Source organism: Manis pentadactyla, chromosome 14 (genome assembly GCF_030020395.1).
Source record: "Manis pentadactyla isolate mManPen7 chromosome 14, mManPen7.hap1, whole genome shotgun sequence".
Classification (NCBI taxonomy): domain Eukaryota; kingdom Metazoa; phylum Chordata; class Mammalia; order Pholidota; family Manidae; genus Manis; species Manis pentadactyla.
In genome coordinates this window covers 17,544,292-17,565,224 of record NC_080032.1, presented here as the reverse complement: position 1 = coordinate 17,565,224, position 20,933 = coordinate 17,544,292, and the positions used below count along the sequence as shown (strand labels likewise).

The following is a 20,933-nucleotide window of genomic DNA, read 5'->3' as shown; positions in this document are numbered from 1 at the left end:
CAGAGCCTCTAATCCAGCGGGAAGGAAAGCAGGGGGACCGGCACAGTTTGGGTGCTGGTTCTCACTCTAGCTCCACATTCTAACTGAGATGCCACGGGCAGGCAACCCCACTTATTAGCACCCCAGCTTCTCCAGCTAAAAGTGGGATTATCATAGTACTAACTCATAGTGTCCTTGGGAAGACAAAATGAATTAGGACACGTAAAGTGTGTACAGTAGGGCCAGCATGGTTGATGGAGCCAAAATATGTTGGCTACTATTATTATCACAAACAACATCATCATCCTTAAAGGTGATGGAGAACAGTGCTACTCAAAGTATGGTCCATAGACCACAAACTTTGACAGTTTGAGAACGGCTTGTCTGACTCCGAAGAGGTAATTACAGAAATTGAGCATGGGTCCTGGCAGGCAGCCCTTATGTCTGTTATATTCTCTGATCCCATCAATAATGTAAGAGGGAGGGAACGATTCCCATTTTATTAATGAGAATGCTGAGGGTTACAGAGAGAACATTAGCCCAGGGTCCAATAAATAAAGAAGCCTGAATTCAAATTTAAGACTATCTGATGCTAATGCCCAAATGCTCACCACGCAGCATGACCTTGGGCGACTAACTTCACCTTTCTAAGCTTCATTGCCTCACTTAAAAAATGGGGATAAGCAATGCTCACTGGGCAGGACAATGAGATACACTGATAAAGATCTTAGCACATCTGCCCACCAGTTTCCCTCTTCCCTACTTCTCTCCCTCCCGCCTTCATAATGTTGGCCAGCCTGCCTTCCTGCCTGCCTTTTGCTATTTCTTATAAAGCCTCTTGTGGATCCATAAAACTGGAGAGAACCTTAACTAATGATGTGCCAAGCCATCTTGTAGTTTAACTTTCAGGAGAACTGAAGCTCAGATAGGCGAAGATATCCACCTGAGGTCACACAGCAAGTTAGTAGCAGATTCAGAAACAGGAAAAAGATGTTTGACTCCCAGTTCAGTGCTCTTTCTACAGGTAATTTTTCTAAGACCTGTCAAGGGCCAGTGATCTTAAATGAGCATCCTGATTCTCTGAATCCTCCCCACCAGCCTCATATTCCTGAAGCCCAACCTGGAGACACTGGACTTCTTCGACCTGCTGTGGATTGTAGGGATCGCAGACTTTGTATTAAAGTACATCACCATCGCTCTCAAGTGCCTCATTGTGGCCCTGCCCAAGATCATCCTGGCTGTCAAGTCCAAGGTAGGCACTGGCTGCAGCCACCAGGCAGCCCCATTCACACCAGCTGTGCAGGGGATTCAGGATGCCTCCTGGAGGAGGAATAATCAGTATGAGCAGAGCTGATGTCAATGTATCAAATAAACAGGGCCTGAGCTAGTAGATCCCACCACTCCCTTCTTATAATTCCCAAGTCTGAGCATGGTTCTTTGTTGTCACCACCTTCCTGTCACACCTCTGCTCTCTAAGTGCATTTCTTAAGTTTCATTGTTCAAATGGCCCTTGATACAATTTTCATCTAAATTTCATCTGAGAAAGAAAAAAAGCATGTTGGCATGTCCTGGTCTTGCTTCTCCCAGGGATGGATGCTGTCAGGTTTTGACTCTTTGTACTTCAGGAGCATGTTCTGTAAAGGGTACCAAGGCTCAGAATGAATGAACTCCACAGTCAGTTAGTGATGTCTGCCACGGGCACAGAAAGGGAAGTGGTGGTGATGATGCTTTGCAGTATACCTTAGGGAAAGGCCTGAAGGCAGGTGTTGAGATGAAGAGGTCTTGGGGGATAACCACTGTAACTCAGAGGACTGAGCTCGGCCAGGAAAAGACATCATCTTTGAGATATAATTGCTGCCATTGCCTCTGCAGGAAGACCCAAAGCGAGGAATCTGAACAGAGGCAGATTGGGCTAAAGAATCACTGAAGCCTCTTGCTTTCTTTTCTATAAAACTTTTCAACTTCGCAAAGCTCAGAATTTGTCCCAGGCTTTGGTTGGTAGAAGAGCAGGTTGGAACTGGCCATCTATCCTAACAACTGACCAAACCCATTGGCCAGGTATCTAGGAAAAATATCCTACTGTGTTTTTTCTTTACTCACACACTCAATACTTCTGATATCAGACATGTAGGTTTTTCACACATCAAGCAATTCTCTGACATTCTGACAATGCCTACCTAGAGATAGCATCAAATCCCACAGGTTAAGGGCTCAGTCCTATAAGATTACTCTCCCTACACTTCACACACCAGTTGCAAGTCCAGGTTGTCATGTAAATCAGGGTTCCCATGACCACCCACTCCCTGGGTTCAGTCGTTTGCTAGAACAGTTCACAGAACTCAGGGAAACATGTTAACCCATTTATTAGATAATAAAGGATATGAAAAAGGATACCAGTACAATCAGAAAGTTACCTAGAGCAAGGCCTGGCCGTGTGCTGAGTGCAGGAGCTCCTATTCTGGTGGAGCTGGGGTGTATCTCCCTCCCAGCATGTAGATGTGTTCACCAACCCAGAAGCTCCTAGAACCCCATACTGTGGGGATTTTTAGGGAAGGTTCATCATGTTGGCATGATCAAATATTAACTCAATTTCCAGACCCACTCCCCTCTCCAGAATAAGGGAGGTGGGCTCAAAATCCCAACCCTTTAATCATGGTTTGGTCTTTCTGGTGGCCAGCCCCCATCCAGGAGCCCACAAGAGTCAACTCATTAGAACAAAAGACACTCCAGGAAATTACAAGGGATTTAGGAGTTTGGTATCAGGTGCTCCTATCAGTCAAGAAATTACAAAGGCCTTAGGAGCGCTGTGTCAGGAACTGGGATCAAGACTAAACGTTAGGACAAAAGACCCTGCCAGCACCCCTATGTATAAGGAATTTTAGGAGCTCTGTGTTAGGAACGGGGGGCAGAGACCAGAATGTCTTATTTCTTACTACTTCACACCAAGCCATCCAAGTCTGATTTTCCACCCCCCCACATCTCACCTTCACTCCCCTCCCTAACCATGCAATTTATCTGGTTGAACCAAAATCCTAGGCTGTTTTCTTAGAAGAAGCCACAGCTGTGGTGCCCAGAGGCGGTGCAAGGAATTCTAAAATGGTGTAAAGACAAAAAACTGGAGAAGAAAGGCAGGAGTAGTAATAATAGGTCTAAGCAAGTCCTGAGATGCCTCCCCACTTGCCCCTCCTAATAACTGCTACCATCAGCCCCTTGAGCTCATGCTACATACAGAGTAAGCACCAGGGAGGCACCAGGGACTTGACACCTGGAAGCATCATGACCTAATGGTTATCTGCATAGACTTGAGGTCTGGATACATCTACATCCAGGTCACAGCTGGACCCCTTCCTAGCTGTGTGGCGTCAGGCAGTTGATAAAACCTCTCTGAGTCTTAGTTCCTCACCTCTCCACTGATGACAATGATAGTGCCATTCTCTCGTCCAGTGTCGTAAGGACTATTGCTGGTGGGAAATAGAAAGTGCTCTGCCCTATGTCCAGCACATAGTAAATGCTCAGTGAATGACTTGCAGTACTTCTTAGTGTTGTTTAGTCTTTTAGCTGACTACCAGCTCTGCACCATCTAGCTGTGTGGCCTTAGGTAGGTTACTTATCTTTCCAGGCCTCTGTTCCCTATTCTATAAAATGGGTATCTTTGGGTGGATGTTTTTCACTTACTGTACAGAAGCTGAAAGATAGGTAATATGTTTTATCCAAAAAACACCCAGCTGCTCTATAACAGCTCTAGAATCTGAAAAAGAATCCAAATCTTCCTACTCCCAAAGCCTCAGCCACTTCAGAACACCTGCCAGGCACTGAATGGACCAGATGCCAGGGCTCATGGGCCAACCCTGACCCTGTCCTTCCCAGCCATGGGGCCTTGGGTGAGTCACTTAAGGTGTCTGAATATGTTTCTTCCTATAGAAAATAAGAGTATTAACAAAGCCCTATTCGAGATGCTGTTAAGATAAAAGGACTTAATGTATGTAGATGAAGTGAGGAGCAGTTTGGTCATTGCCTGGAGAGGGGACAGGTGAGGCTTTGCAACCCTTTACCCCTGGTCCCACCTTCCTCGTTCAACTCACTCCCTGCAGCCTGTCCCTTTACTCTGTTCTCTGCTTCAGCTGGACCCTACTTCCTTTATCTCTTTATACACATTAACTAGCCCCATTCTGACATTGGTAGATGCTCTTATCCCATTTCCCAGAGAAGAAAATTGAGGCACTGAATACCTAACCCATAGTTATTCAGAGTGGGCTGTGTGCTACCCTGTCTCCTCTCCTACCCACTGCACTGCTCATCCATCTGTCTCAAACACCCTTCCCCATCTCTTGTTGTTGTGACTCACTCCTGTTCCTCCTGCAAGTCACAGGCTCCCCGACCCCTCAGGCTAGGGATGGTGCCCCAGCTGAGGACTCCCAGAACACTCTATACTCCCTCTATTCTAGGACTCAGCTTCCTGACTGTAATTGCCTGTTTAATTATCTGCCTTCTCTACTTATTGTAACTTCTGTGACAGCAGGAAATGAATGTTATTTGTTGATGGATCACCAGCATCTGATATGTACTCAAACACTTATTGTATGTATGTATGTATGTTTGGGTGGGTAGATGGATGGGTGAATGTATATGTACATAGATGGATGACTGGATGGGAAGGTTGGTGGATATGTGGATAGATAGGTAGGCGAGTGAGTGGGTGGGTGACTGGATGGATAGATGGATGGATGGACGGATGGATGGACAGATGGACGAATGGATGGATGGGTCCACAGTCTAACCGGCTATGTTAGCTCTCACCAATTCCTCTTAGAGCAGCAATAAGAGCTTAAATTCCTTTCCCAGCTCAGCTCAAACATTTTGTGTTCAGTAGCTGTCCAAACACCTCTGTCATGAAGACACATATTCATAAGATAAAACAGTACTCACTTCTTTTCTATGCTAGAAAGGACCAGGTAGGGAGCCTCAAAGAAATCTGCCAACCAAACTGATAATAATAAATAGAGCCAAAAATTGCTGAGCAATTGTCAGGAGCCAGGAAGTGTGTTAAGTAATGCCATTTGCTCAAGAAATATTTGCCAAATACCATTTATGTTCCAGCCGCTGTTCTAGGCACTGGGGATATATCAGTAAATAAAGTAGACAAAATCCCTGTACTCGTGGAGTTCATAGTCTGCTGGAGACATTGTGTCATTTAATCTTAATCCTGGGAGAGTAGGTGCACTTGATAGCTCTTTTCAGAGTGGAAACTTCGTTAAATAACATGCTGAGGATTGCCAACCTCGTATAGCTGGGGCAGCTAGTGTGGGCCAGGTGCTGCTCTAACTCATTGCCCTCTGATATCTGTCTTACAAGGCAAGTGCACTTGTTTGGTATGTTTTTTATTGTGTTAAATTCACATAACATCAACTTAATCAGTAATCATTTTAAAGTATATGGTGGCATTCAGTACATTGAGTGCTATGCAGCCATCACATCGGTCTAGTTCCAGATAGACATTTGCATCACCCCCAAAGGCAACCCCATAACTCAACCCCCAACTTCTGGCACCACTAATCTACTCTCTGTGTACGGATTTTCCCCTTCTGACATTGCACATAAATGGAATCATACTTTATGTGGCCTTTCACTCAGAATCATGTTTTCAGGGTTCATCCATGTTGTAGCCTGTATCGGTGCTTCCTTCCTTTTTATGGCTGAATCATTCCATTTATGGACAGACCACCATTTGTTTATCCATTCATCTGTTGATGGACATTTGGGTTTGATGGAAACTTTTTGGCTATTGTCAATAGTGCTGGTTTGAACATTGTCTGCATGTATCTGAGCAGTTTTTCTGACTAAATGCTTAGGAGTTTAATTGCTGGGTCATATGGTAGCTCTATGTTTAACTTTTTGAGGAATTTGCCAAACTCTTTTCCACAGTGGTTATACCATTTTACATTCCTGACAGGTGCTGTTTTTATCCCTGTTTTTCAGAGGAGAAAATAAACACAAAGAGAGGTTAAGGCAGTAGTCAAAGGCCATACAGCTTGTTAAATGGCTGAGCAGGGACTTGAACTCAGATTGTCTGACCCCCAAAGCCCTGCTCTGAGTTACTGGGCTATACTCCCCTCCCATGTAAGATCCCTGAATTTGTTTGGGAAATTCCTTAGGGCTGATTGAGAAGAGGAGGCCCCAGATACCATCAATACAAAATTTCCCCAAGTTCAAGGCCATAGTTGCTTCACTTCCTTCTCCTTCAGATGGGCACTGCTGGGCACAAGGAGGCGGGGATGGGAGGGCGACAGTTATTAATGCCTCCCTGGCGACTGTCCAGCTCCCTTTTTCTGATTATTATTATTTTATTCGGTGAGATTAATGTGCCAGGTCAGGGCATAATCCAGCCTGTAAAAAGTGATGTGAATAGTCTCCTCAAGATAAATTGCAGGCTTGGAAAAGGTTCACAGCCTCTCCTTGGCTGTCTGAGTACTCTCCCGAATCCTCATCAATCCTTGTCTGGGCCAAAGAAAAGGACGGGTCTTCATTTGCAGCTGGTGGGGGGAGGGGAGATGAGCACATCTGTCAGGGACCCTAATGACTCACAATGCAGATGCTCCTTCCCACACCGCCAGGCCATCTACTGAGAGGGTGGGTTGGTTTGTAATATTATAATCATTATGCTGAAGGGCTTTTGGTATTTAGGTTTGCTTGATGGCCCCACAGTCCCTAGTGTGCAAGGCTGGGTGAGCCACCAATTCCCATGTGCTTCCAGACATCAGAGGGTCTGCTGGGAGTCTTCTCACATGGGCCTCCCAGGAGAGCCATGCCCACTGGGTGGTCAAGATGGGGTGGGGTTAGTGATGGTGACCACTGGTCTGCAGCTTCAGCCCCAGACCATCTCACTGGCCAGGTATCTGGAGCACTCACTTGTCATTTTAAATCTGGATAACTCATCTAACCCTACGTCTTGGCTTTGCCTGATCTGGCTCCTCCCCACTTCTCTGACCTCATCACCTGGGACTCTCTCCCTTGCTCACTCTGGACCAGCCCCTGGTGTCCTTCAGTTTCCCCCAATGCACCCAGCGCCTTCCTTCTCAGGCCCTTTGCCCTTACTTGGCACCATTGCATGTGGTTATTTAAATCAAATTTAATTTAAAATCCAGTTATTTAGTCACACTAGTCATGTTTCAGGAGTTTGATAGCCACTTGCAGTGACTACCACGTCAGGCAGCACAGATAGAGAACACGTCCATCATCATAGAATTCAGCCTCCCAATAGTATGCATAGCAAATAGCTGCCGTTCTGCCCATTCCTTAGATGGAAAAACGTAAAAGCAGACACTTCTCTGAGAACTCTCCGGCAGGGCACTGGTAAATGAAGGCACCACTGTGGGGTAGAAGGAACCCTGGCCTTGAGTCAGCAAAACCATGTTCCAATCCTGGCTCCTTGACTTATTACCTATGTGACCCTGCACAAGTGACCCGACTCTTTGGAGCCCTCAGCTTCCTCAGGTCTAAATTGGTCACTTTTATCCTCTTCAGATAATCAGAAGGTAGAAGGCGTGTTCCCAGCTGCTGGTAGTTAGTAGGATTAGCTGTAGCTGAAACAAGGTTAGGCTTAGCCTATTTGACCAACTTTCTGCCTTTTCCATAAGAATAGGACGGAGGAAGCCCTTCCCTTGTCTCAAATCATCTTACCTAGCTTCTGGTTCCTGGGACAAGAGGCTTCAGCAGGGTGAGATTCCATGAGCTCTTGGTCCCGGTGGTTGGCCTGTCAGTACAGGGAAGGGGAGGAGAGGAGGGACAAGGGCAAGAAAAGTGGTTTTCTCGGATGTGAGAGCCAAGAGGATTCTTGAGGCTTTTTGTGCCATTAAAATCCTCTATTTTCTGGGCTCTGAACCCAGCTCTTCTGCTTTCAGAGTGGTTTCCCATTGATTGAGTCTTCCTGCCTCCTGGAGGTCAGGCATTGCCTCCCCGTCCTGTCCTGAGCAGACATCTGCACCAGCCAGGGCAGGGGTGGGTTTCCTGGGCCTGAGCTGTGGTTCTCACTGCCCACCACTTGCGTATGAACTGCTGAGTTTCTCAGAGGACCCAGCAGCACTGCCCAGCTCCCTGTGCCCCGGGGTTAAAGCAGCGGTTCCCAACTAGGGGAACATTTGGCAATTTCTGGAGATGATTCTGGTTATCATAAGGTGGGCAGGGCTGCTATTAGATTTTAGGGGGAAGAGGCCAGAGATGCTGCTAATAAACACGCTATAGTGCATGAGACAGCCCCCCATGACTAAGAATGGTCCAGTCCAAAATATCAGTAGTGCCAAGATTGAGAAACCCTGGCTTAAATGTTTGTTTTATGGCCCTGGGTCAGCTCCCCTGCTGTCTTGGGCTGAATTGTGTACCCCCAGAATTCGTATGTTGAAGTCCTAACCCCTAGTACTGCAGAATGTGACTGTACTTGGAGAAAGATTCTTTAAAGGAGCAATGAAGTTAAAATCAGGTCATTAGGGTGAGCCCTAATCTTATATGACCAGTATCTATAAGAAGGGGAAATGAGAACAGACACACACAGAGGGACAAGCATGTGGGGACACCGGGAGAAGATGGCCATCTGCAAGCCAAGGAGAGAGGCCTCAGAAGAACCAGCCCTGCCTACACCTTATCTCAGACTTGTAGCCTCCAGAATATGAGACAGTAAACTTCTGTTGTTTAAGCTGCCAGTCTGTGGCACTTTGTAATGGCAGCCCTAGCAGCCTAATGTACCAACAGACCAGCTTGCCACAGCTGTGCCCTCTTTAGAGAGTATTTTTGCATCCATTCAGTTGTCTCCCAACTTTGTCCATCCCTCTAATTATGGAGGATACTTTGTTTTGTAAATAGCACAGGATTCAGAAGTCAAAACACCAAAAACAGAATATTTCCCATTCATCTTTATATATTCACGTAGTCATAGTATACACACATCTCCCATCTTGCTTTTTTTTTTTTCACTTCATCACCTATGTTGGAGATTGTTCCTGGCAAATACATACAGAAAACACAGCATAATGGTTAAAAGTCAGCTTCCCTGTGTTCACACCCCATTTGAAAAACCCTTTGCCGTTTACCAGCTGTGTGACCCTGCTAGTTCATCTCTGCTTGCTTTCATTTCCTCATCTATAAAATGAGATAATCCTAGTGCCTACATGCATTAGTTTTTAGTTGCTGTCTAGCAAATTACCACCAATTTAGTGCCTTAAAAAACCTCCATATGTTGGTTCACAGATCTGTAGGTCAGAAGCCAGGCAGGCTTGACCGTGTTCACTGTAGAGGGTCTCACAGGGTCAAAATCAAATCGTCAGCCAGGCTGGGCTCCTGTCTAGAGGAGAATCTACTTCCAGGTTCATCCAGGTTGCTGGCACAATTCGGTTCTGTGTGGTAGAACTGTGACCCCATTTTCTTGCTGGCTGTCAGCCGGGGATCACTCTCAGCTCCCAGAAACCACTCTGCCGCCCTTTCTCATGGCTTTTGCCATCTTTAATCCAGAAACGGCATGCAGAATCATTCTGTGTCATTTCTCTCTGACTTCCCCTTCTGCATCTAAATGGCTCATGTGATTAGATTAGACCCACCCAGGTACTCTCCCTTTTGATGAACTCAAAGTCAACTGACTAGTAACCTTAATTATATCTGGAAAATCCCTTTTACCGTGCAATGTAACATAATTCATGTGAGATAGTTCACTTGAGTCACAGGCCAGGGGATTCAGGTGGGAAATTTGGAGGGGGATGCACAGTATGCCACCTCAAAGTTTGTAGCAAGGATTCAATTATACATCTCATACTATATCGTATAAAAGTTAGCTTTCTTTTTTTTAAATAACAGCTGTATTTTCGCATTGTGGAAAATGTTTAGGTTTATCAAGGATTTTTAAAGAGAGTCCTCCAAGGACACTTTGGACAGTTGTGAATTGCTTAGTCATCACTGACCCATCAATTCTGTGTTTTTTCAGACTCAGCATAGGTATCAGTTACTCCTGGTCCCCTTAATGCAACATTAGTTCCCCTCATTTATTTTTCCACAGCCCCCTCTGTCCCAGCACTTAGAACATTGCTCTGTAATTATCTGTGTCATTGTCTCCTCTACTAACCCATGAATTCTAAGGGGCAGACACAGGTCTGTCTCATTGGCTGATGTAGCCCACCTCTTAAAACCTTACAGTGGCCCTATGAGGGGGATGGCCAGGTTTGCATTAACCTGTTTTACAGATAAAACTGAGGCTCAGAGAAGCTCAGTTTGTCAAGTGTCACTACACTTGTAAGTGGCAAAACTAAGAGCCAAGCCCAACTCTTGACTGAAGACCTAACAAGAACAGCAGCTAATATTTCTCAGGTTTTCTTCCTGGTTGTTTATGTATCCACTGTGCAGAGTGCTTTGTTTGCATAATTTCATCTGGTCCTATCAACATTATACTGTGAGATAGCTACTGTTACTATTCCCATTTTACAGATGAGGAAACTAAGGGTCAATCCCCCTGAGAAAGTCACCCACTAGTAGGCAGTGAAACCAACAAGTGCTCTGTCTGCAGCTGTTGCAAGAGGTTGATCCTTTTATCATCAACAGATTTCACTGGAACAGAGCAGAAAACCAGCAACAAAGATAACTGTTACTGTACTAGTATCACCTAATGTTTCTTGTGCTTTCTGCTTTAGAAAAACTTGCCTCCCATCTCTCTCATTGCCAAGAATATTCTAGAGCACATAAGCAAGAAACACAAGCAAGAATTTGCCTTATCCTGGAGGCACTGTGGGGTCATGGAAAGACCACAGACTCTGAAATTAAACTTAAGTTCAAATTCCAGTTCCACCACCCTCTGCCTTTGGGGTCTTGATGAACTCACTGAGCCTCAATTTCCCTGTCTTTAAAATGGGAAAATGAGAATTTACTTCATAACCCTGCTGTAAGAATTAATTAAAATAACACAGATCAAGTGCTGGTTGATTATTGTTATTTTAAAGAAAATAGCACTAGCAGTTATCCATTCATAGTTTAAAGTGAGCAAGGAAGTCACAATCTGTCCAAAACTAGATGGAATAGAATACCGTTTACGGAACCACGATTCTGGGGACTTAGGAAATGTTCATGCAGATTTTATAAAAAAGTGTTCCATGGTCAGATAACTTTGGGAAATGCTTTGAACTTTATCCCTCAGTTGTACATAGTAAAGGCTCTGAGAAGTTCTGCAGGATAGAAACTCATTTCACTTTGTTTGATATTTCCCTAACTTATTAACTATGGAATCCTTTTATTGAGGAGCACATATGCTGCAAAATCTAGTTCAAGTGTTGGCAAACTACAACCTGTGAACCCAGTGCTTGTTTAGGTAAACAGAGTTTTACTGGAACATAGCCATACTCATTCAGTTAAGGTTTGTCTCTGGCTGCTTTCTTGATAATTGCAGAGTTGAACAGTGGCAACAAAGTCTATATAACCCACAAAACCTAAAATATTTAGGGTCTGGCCCTTTAAGAAAAAATTTGCTAACCCTGACTAGGAGTTAGAATATGTTTACATTCCTAATTCCTTCTAGTTTGGCCTTTACAGGAAAGTTATTTCTGAGGGGTAACTCAGTATTCTGCAGCAGTCACACTTTGGGAAAAAGAAGATCCTAAGGAGGGAAATATGGCCAGGGATCTCTGCTGGAAACCAACATTACATTTGGCTAAATGCCTGTTTTAAGGACTTAACTGTTTGAAATTGCCAGGCTAGTTCCTAGTTTTACCCTAAGGAAACAGGTAGCCTGCAAGGCCTCTTGTGCTCACACTCATCCCAAGGATTTGTTCTTTCTTTGCTGTGCCTGAAGTTTGTAGCACAGGTGCCCACTAATCCCTAGAGAAGTACTGAAGCCTGAGATGGCTAACAGCCTCGGAGCTGCTGTTTACCAGCCCTTGCCTGTGTCAGACATCACTCATCTAGCACAGCCCTGCTTCACCCTGGTATACCTCTCTCAAGGCAGCAATCCAGACAGCCTCCACCCATCAATGTCAGAACATGAGATGAAGCCTAAATTTTAACTTCAGTTCTTCCTTGTAAAGAAAATGGAGCATTCTGACACCTGCAGAGTTCTGTGGCCTCTCAGCTGATTAGATGAGGCCCACTCAGGTTATCAAGGATAATCTTCTTAAAAGTCCACTGATTGTAGATGTTAATCTTTTTACAAAGTATCTTCTCAGCCACACCTTGGTTAGTGTTTGCTTGCATAACTGGATTCAGTAGCTTGAACTGAAACGTAAAACTGACCATCACAGTCTCCCATTAAATAAGGTGCTGACTTTGGGGGCTGAAGCCAATGTTTTATTGTGTCAAGGAAGTATCCAGCAAGTCCAATTTGCTGAAATTCTAAAATAAAAAATGATTGTTGATCAAAAATCATTTGATTTTTCTCCTTCACTCTGTTAACACGAGGAACTGCATTACTGGATGTCCTGTTGGGGTGGGTTTCTTGGAACCAGCCCACTTGGTCATGGAGCATTACCCTTCTCAATGTGCTCCGGATTATGCATGCTGCTGTTTCACATGGGATTTTGCAGCAGCAGTCACAAGTGTTCCTATCCCTTTGGTGGTGACTTCTCATAAATTGTGCCTGGCCCTGTCATTTACATCTCACTGGCCACCACTCAGTCACGGTCACTGCATGGGCAGCTGGGAGATCCTCTTATAGCTGTACCTACACAAAAATCAGGATTCTTATTTTGAAGGCAGAAGGGGAGAACAGACGTTGGGAGGCACCAACAGTCTGTCCCAGGCGATTTTCCCTGTTTGTAAAGGACCTGAGGCTCAGCAAGTTGTGTTTTCACATTCCCAGTGTCACACAGCAAGTCTGTGGCAGAGCTGTGACTTGAGGCTAGGTCTTCTAGATGCTGAGAGAGATGCCCCCAAGACCAACAATAATAATATCATAAATATTATAACATCATAACAACAAATGCCTAGTACTGTTCTGAGTGCTTCAGAGGCACGAACTAGTCCTCATAACCCTCTGAAGATACTCTTATTATCCCCAATTTGCAGATGAGGAAACTGAGGCACAGAGAGGGTAAGTGACTTGCCAAGGGCACACAGCTATTAAGTGGCAGGGCCAGGATTTGAACGTGGCAGCCTAGTTTCAGCATCCCTCCTCTGTTGAACTGTTATTCAATCCTCTCTGTCCATCTTTCTCTACCCATCCCCCTGACTCAGTTATCCCAGCTCAAAGGGCAGCAGCAACTGTTCCCCAAGTGAGCAACGGTCAGGATCCCCATCAGCTTGCAGCCTGCTCTGGCCTGTTACGTCCCTCGGCACCCTCTCTGTCTCAGGGGCCCACACATCACTTTTTGTTGTTTTGTTTTGGTTTTTTTCCCTTCACTCTGTTCCCTGGGAGACTCTCAAAGGCTATACATTCTGCCACCAAGGGACACAGTAGGCACTGGGTGGGCACCTGAGATTTTCTGAACCCCAGCCTTTGCACAGAAGGGTGGGTGGGGGGGCTTTGTGTTATTTATTTATTTATCCAGTCCTGCTCAGCTCCACACCCCCCAAGCTGTTGTTCCCCACTGGGGAAGATGAAAAACAGCCTCAGACAATGGAGGACAAGGCTTGCCACATGGCCCCCACTGTTTAATTTCCTTTAATTCATTTTATATTGAACCAAATGATACTGTTTGTTTTTAATGGCAAACACTCAGCACGGAGGAGGGGCGGCCAGGCCTCCTCTTGGGGAAATTAGGAACACATCTGCTATTTAAACTCTCCTGCCGCTCCCCTCCCCCCAGCACTGGGCCTCTGGAAGTCACTTTCCAGGTTGAAAGATGATACCTTTCTTACCAGCTCAGATGGTCACTCTGTAGAGAGCTGCCCCAGCTGCAGTCATCACCCCCCAACCACCCCCCACCAAGGTGGTCGCCCCATCCCAAGGCCCACCCTCGTCTGGGAAAAACTGGATGGATACATAGGATAGGGGCTTAGGGCAATAGCTGTTCTAGGTACCCCTGCTCCTCTGCCCATTGCAAAATTTCCAGGTCAGGCACCTGGCCCAAGGAGGGCCCATCCAGTGTCCTCTCCCAGGAACCAAGGACACATAAATTGTGTGCATTTATTCACTGGGCACCTGGAAACACTATCACAGGTCAATCTGCATTTTAACAAGATCCCCAGGTGATTTTGCATGCATGGGAAAGTTGGAGAAGCACCAGCCAAGAGTAGAGGTCCTTCCACTTGGGCTCTGAGGTGGTCTGGCAGGCCTGTGCTCCTTTGAAGACTGAGATAAGCCAGAATCCTTCCAAGGTCCCTTTTTGCTTAGGTGAGCCAGAGTCTATTTCAGTTCCTTGCAGATAGAGAGAACTTTATATATCAGTCCCCTTTGCAGAGGCTGGAGGGATTCATAAGGCTTTGTTCTGCCTGTGGGTTTAGCAGAGGTCAAACCATGAAAATTAATGCCCAGTTTGGACATTCCAGAGGTGCCTTCAGTCCTCAGAGGCTGGGCTACACCCCTGCTCTCTTGCTCACAGACTGTTAGACCCAGAAAGACCTTATTCTTCAGATGAGAAAACCAGGACTCAAAATTACTGGGTCCAGGTCACATGATTTATCCTCTCAAATATTCCACAAATATTTGTTCAACATCAACAGTGCCAGGCACACTGCAAGCATGAGTGCTGCCCTGGCCCAGGACCTTCAAACTCAGAACTCACAATCCAGCAGGGCAGCAGAAGGGAAGCAGAAACCCCAGGGCCCTCTTGGAAAACAGGGGAGCACCTCAATCAGCCCCCCAGCAAAGTCTTCCTAGATGGGGTGACCTTTGAGCTGAGTTCTAAAGATGGGAGAGAGTTGTTTCCGTGAAGCAAAGCCGAAAGGGCCTGCCAGCAGGAGGGGCCAGCCAGAGCCATGCAGTGGGCTGGGAAACGGCCCGGTGTGTGCAGTTTTCCCGAGAATTGTTGGGTGGTTCCTCCCCGCTGGACTCTAAGCTCCAGGGGGGCAAGGATGACGTCTGCCATGCTCACACTTAGGTGCATTGACACAGAGTGGGTGTGCAGTGACTCTCAGATGAATCCATGGACATGGTCGGTGTGAATTTGCATATAGAGCAAGGCGGGGAAGCCCAAGTCCCCACCCTCAGGCCCACCCTGCCCTACCTTTCCAAGCCACATTATGGGTATGCGGCGGGCAACCCCTACTCTGGGGTGCTGTAGGGATTAATTAGCCAGCTAAGTGGTGATTATTTTGCTCTTCTCCAGCTAAATGATTAGGGAGGCATCCAGGCTCCCTGAGGTGGCCTCAGAGTCGTCCAGTTCACCTCCTCCCTGCAGCACGGCCTGGAGTACAGGGCCTGCTGCTCTGCCGCTTTTTGCTGTTGGCTTCCACTGGTCTGGGTGGGGCTGACCTGCTCTCATATTCCGCCAGAGGTTCCTCCTTCCCTCTGGGGAAGGAAAGGGTTTGGAACTGAGATTTGGCCCAAGGGAAACCACCACTTACATTTCTCAACTTTCAGCTAGTCCAAAAGGTTCCAAAGCCAATTGCAAGAACTTGGGCTTTGCAGACAGGTGGATCCCACTTTGAACCCTCGTTCTGCCATTTCCGACTTGTCATCTCCCTGCTCCGTGCTTCAGTTTCCTCATTTGTAAAAAAGGAGATAAGGCTGTTTACCTCTCAGGGTTGTAGGGGAGACTTGAGGTGAGCTAAAAAATACATTGAGACAATGCAGGTGGAGGTGCTTTTTGCAATTCCTGCCCCATAGTTGATGCTCGTTATGTGTATGTTTTTGTGTGTGACCCTCATGGTCAGGACTTTGCTGGAGGTTGGAGATTGGAGTTAAAACCAGGCTCTGCTGAGAGCCCACTGGGACTTAGCCGACCTCTGGTTGTTCTCCTTGAGGCCCAGAAGTGCCAAGGTCAGACTTTGAATAGGCCAAAGAAGGACAGAAATTTTACACTTCCTAATTGCCTATATGCACCCAGCCCTCTGGGCTGGGTCTTGGAGCAGTCTGGATTTGAAACTGGCTTTGCCTCCAGCTGTGTATCCTCAGGTAAGTGAGTTCAGGGCTTCAGGCTTCCATTGCCACATCTGTGTACAGGACTGATTGATAATATTCTCTGCCTCAAGTTGGAGCCCAGTGAGGAGCAGAGGTAGTCATGGATTTAGAAGGCTCAGCACAGAGTTTTCAGTGCCTGCCAGATCTTTACTGTGAAGATAAGAACTATTCTGCCTTCAAGGGGCTGACAGACAGGTGGGAGAGTATTGTGAAGGCATATGTTCTCTGAAGCACACCATGTATGGGCAGTTGAAAGGATCTGCTAGACTTGGGAGTCAGACAGGCAGCCTCCATCTGAGCTGCTCCACTTATTCGCCATGGGACCTTAGGTGAGTCAGAAGACTTCTCTAAGCCTCAGTTTCCTCATCTTTAAAATGAGGATAATAATCATACCAATGTAAAGATTACAAGATCATGTCTGTGAATGAAGACTTCTAGTCACTGCAGCTTAGTACATGGTTGCTGTGACTTATTATTTAGTGAAAAAATAAAGTAGGCAGAAGAAAGGGGACCCTAGAAGGCATGACACCACCCCTACTCCTGTCATTCTCTAGGAGTAATTGATGATATTGTCATTACAACATTGCAAAGCCTCTCACAGTGCATGCACCATATTTCCATCTATTCATCCATCCATTTATTCATTCATTCAATCAGCATTTTTTTTAAACCATCTCCTCTGTGCCAGGCCCTATACTAGGTCCTAGAGATAACAGCAGTGGTTAAGACACAGTATTCACTTTCAACAGACTTATGTAAAAAAGATACTGGAATAAATAAGCAATATGTCAGGTGGAGAAAAGTAAAACAATGCTGTGGTGAGGCCTGCTCTTTTAAATAGGGTGGTCAGGGAAGGTCTCAAGGTGACATTTGTGCAAAGACTTGACAGAAAGGATTAAGCCATGCAGATTATCTGGGGAAGAGTATTCCAGGCCAGGGAAATAGCATGTGCAAGGGCCTTGGGGTGGGAGCATGCTTGGCAAGTTCAAGGAGCAGCAAGTCAGTATGGCTGGAGCAAAACTGGGTGGGGTAGTGGGCAGGGCCAGCTTCATGGGTGAGCAGCCTGTGCTGAAGGCCCCACACTTAGGTTAATGCTCTGCTGTCGTGATCTTGAAATTCTTAATAATGTTTTAACAACAGCCCCACATTTTCACGTTCCACCAGGCATCACAAATTATGCAGCCAGTCCTGGTGGTAAGAGATGCAGTCAGAGACAGGTGCGAGGACCACAGCATCCCACCCCAGGCATGCTTTCTGGCTTCCTCCCATCAGGCCATAGAACCATCTCTTCAGGGAGAGGCTTTAAACAAAGATTCTCTGACAGTCTTGACATATCATGTGTACTGTGACAATGGACACTGTCTCTTCCCTGTTAATTTCCTATTGCTTATTGTAACAATTACTAAAAACTAACTGGCTTAAAACAAAAATGTTACTGTTTTAGAGTTCTGGAGTTCTGAAGTCCAAAATCAGTCTCATGGGGCTAAAGTCCAAGTATCAGTGGTTCCTTCAGGGGACTCTCAGGGTGAGTCTGTTCCTTTGCCTCTCCAGCTTCTGGAGGCGCCTGTGTTCCTTGGCTTTGAACCCATCCTCCATCTTTAAAGCACATCTCTCCAACCTCTGTTTCCTTCACTGTTACTCTCCTGCCTCCCTCTGACAAGGGCCTTGTGATGACATTGGGCCCCCACCCCTGATAATCCAGGGTAATCTTCTCTCCAAATCCTTAATCACATGGGCACTTGCACAGAATTCCTTTTGCCTTATAAGGTAGTATGTTCATAGGTTCCAGGGATTAGGATGTGGACATCATTTTTTTGGTGGGGGGTGAGGGTGGGGAAAGCATTATTCAGTCTACTACATCCCCACATTGGGGAAGGAAATTGTGGCCCAGAGAGGTAACAGGGTGTGGGCAAAGCCACCCTCTCAGCGAAAGGACAGACGTGCAGTTGGGGCCCATGTCTTATCTACTTCCAAGTCATGGGTCTAGGCCGCCAAGGAGGCACCTTCTGCCCAGCTCTGCCTCCCTTTCTACCCTGCACCTAAGCCCCGGTGCCTTAGAAGTCAAATAGGCTTGGGCAGTTGTGGCCCAGGGCATTTGGGCCTAAGACTAGCTGATGTGGGAGCAGATAAGCACATCCATCCACCTGGGACTGGGACAGATGGAAGAGGCCACCTTTCTGTAGCTAGCAGGGTCCCAGGCCACTTCAGGCTTAATCATCAACACCTTATAATTAGGCCTCTCCTGGGTCCCAGGGAGCAGGGCCCTGTTTATAAGGAAGCTCATGGTGTGCATGGTTGCTGGGACACGTGGCCTGAGCCCTTCCTGTTCATGGGGTGAAGGCTCTTAAATCCTGGGAGCCACAGCCAATGAAATTGGGCCCCCGCCTATTGCTGTCGAGGGCCAGGTTTCTCCTCACAGTCTATTGACTCCTCCTGTGGGGCCTCAGCCCAGCCCCAAGGACTCAAGTCAGCTGGCCCCTGGGGCCACAGCAGCAGAGGCTGATCCCAGCCCTTGGCATGCTTTCTGGCCTCCTCCCCATGCTAGGTGTGGAAGCCAGAACAGCAAAGAGAGGACCTTTGTAGGAAATTGGGTGTGGGAGGAAGAAGGTGACATGTATTTTTACTGGCTCTGATCTTTAATATTGAGTGTCTGTTATCAGAAGGCAGGATATGGTGGTAGGTAAGTGCATCCATGCTGACATCAGACACACCTGCTTTCAAATCCCACCTCTGCCACATATTAGCTGTGTGATCGTAGGCAAAATGATGAACTTCTCTGAAACCAGGCCTGTTTCCCCCATCTACTAATTTGCCACCTGCCTATCCAGTTGTTACAGTCAATTTGGAAAGTGGTAAATTTTCTGCCTGTGGCTTTTTTTTTTTTTTTTTTGCCTGTGGCTTTTTAAAAATAACATGTGTAAGGTATTAAAAAAAAATACTCTTGTATCCAGCTTAAAAAGTAGAAAATTAATAGTGTCTTAGAAACTTTGTGTACACCTCCTGGGTTCCATCCTTCTCCCTCCTTCCCTTTGTCCACAAGAAACCACAGAGTTTTGTATTTATTATCCTTCCCTCATTTTCCTTGCAAATGCTTTTTTGTAGTTTCTATTTCCTCTTCCTTGCTGAGCTACTACTAAAGATCAGAGCAGGCATAAATATGTATATCCTGTATATATAGAATTAATAGGCTCTGAGTCAGCAGAGGGACTTTACGTTGAGCAAAGTACATGTACCAAGAGGCTTAGACTTCCTAGAAAGTATGGAATGAGCCCAGGTTTTATATTCAAACAAACCTGGGTTTGAATATCAGTACTGTCCACCAGCCTGAGCACCAATGCTTTGCATTCATTCCAAGAGTATTTACTGCCTGCTGTATGACAAGAACGTCATAGGTGTGGGGATGCAGTGGTGAATGAAACAGGGTCTCTGCTTTCATTTAGTTGGGGAGCTCACCATTAACCTGCTTCAAATTATGATAAACACTACGCAGAAAATAAAACAATTCATGAAGGACTTAATTAGGGAAAGAGAAGGTCTTTCTCTGCGAAAATAATGTTTGAGCTTAAACTTTTACTTCCTTGCTATCTGACTTGCGTTCAAATAAATTCAGTTTTCTCATGTGCAAAATGGAGATGGTAATCACCCCCTCACAGCTTTGCCCTTGGTAATAGGCCCTGACTGAGTGTCTGACTCAGTACAGCAGCTCAGTAAATGCCATTTTTTTCTTCCTCCCTGTCCACACGGCAGTTTATGCTGCTAGAGGTCTTCTAAGCTCTATTAATGAACAGTTAGTAAGTGATAGAGAATGTGCTGCTGGCATGTGAGTCACGAATCCCTCCAACAGGGTCTCAGTGGCCCCTCTTTGAACTGTGTTTCAAAGGATGGTTGACCCTGAGGGAGAGAGAAGGGAAAGTATATTTTCCACTGTCAACAAGAAGTCTTCATCTTTTTCTGGATAAAGTGGTGTAGAGTAATACAAAGTCTGTGGTGTATCAAATCTCAGCTCTGCAGCAAGTCATTTCACCTCTCCGAGCCTCCTGTTCTCACCTGCAAACTAGTCCACACAATAAATACCTCGTGGGTTTGTCATATGGACCAGTGACTTATCATGGGCACCCAGCAAGTGTGGCCATTATCCCTGTTCTCGCCAGAGCAGTGAGGAACTGGAACAAATGTGCAGAGACTTAGGGTACAGCTGGAAGAAAGGGAGAGTCAAGGGCTAATTCAGACCATTTCGGTGCAAGTCCCTGCTCCACCCTTTCCTAGCTGGATAACCTGGGGCAGGTCTCTTATCCCTCTGAGCCTCAGTTCCCGCGTCTGTTAAGAACAGAGCTAAGAATAGAACTTCCATCATTCACCAGGAGGCAGTGAAATCATGCAGGCAAGTCGCCTCGCGCAGTTCCTGACATCAAGTCCAGAGGAACTGGAACGGTCACTCCCGGCTGCGTACGAGCCTTAGGGGTGAAATGTTCAAAGAGGGCAGAAAAATGCGCGTCAAAGAATGGAAAAGTCAGCTTTGCGCCACACAGACAGCGACCTCCTTTGTCCGCCGAATAGGCGCGGGCTCGGTACCGGCGAGGGATGCGCGCAGAGCCCGGCCCGGAGCCGGCGGCGCGCGAACTGGGGCGGTGCGGGGCGCAGGGCTGTGACCTCATCGTCCCGCGTCGTCCCGCGGGGCCATGAGATCATGAGATGCCGGCGCTGGGCGAGGAGTCGATTTGTTGGGAGCGCGGGGACAGCCGGCTGCCTGCCGCGGTGATCTCATCCGGCCCCTGGGAGGAGGAGGTAGGCAGCCCGACCCGCCTGCACCGCCGGGAGGGGGATTGATTGCTGCTACGGCCGGCCGGTGACGTCACCCGCAGCGCCCGTTGCCAGGGAACGCGCGGCGCCGGCCTCTGGCCCCGCCCCCTGCCCCGCCCCCCACGCCCGGTTTTCA

The 20,933-nt window shown here is 46.7% G+C and overlaps 1 protein-coding gene across 2 annotated transcripts in view; it reads left to right on the top strand.

Annotated features, from left to right (window-relative positions):
- Positions 1-20,933, top strand: part of RNFT2 (ring finger protein, transmembrane 2) — a 56,844-nt gene that overhangs the window by 14,095 nt on the left and 21,816 nt on the right. For both annotated transcript variants that reach the window (XM_036929552.2, XM_057492068.1), the window contains one exon: positions 1,078-1,231. In XM_036929552.2, coding sequence (XP_036785447.1) covers positions 1,078-1,231 — 154 coding nt within the window. The remainder of the gene's footprint in view (positions 1-1,077; positions 1,232-20,933) is intronic.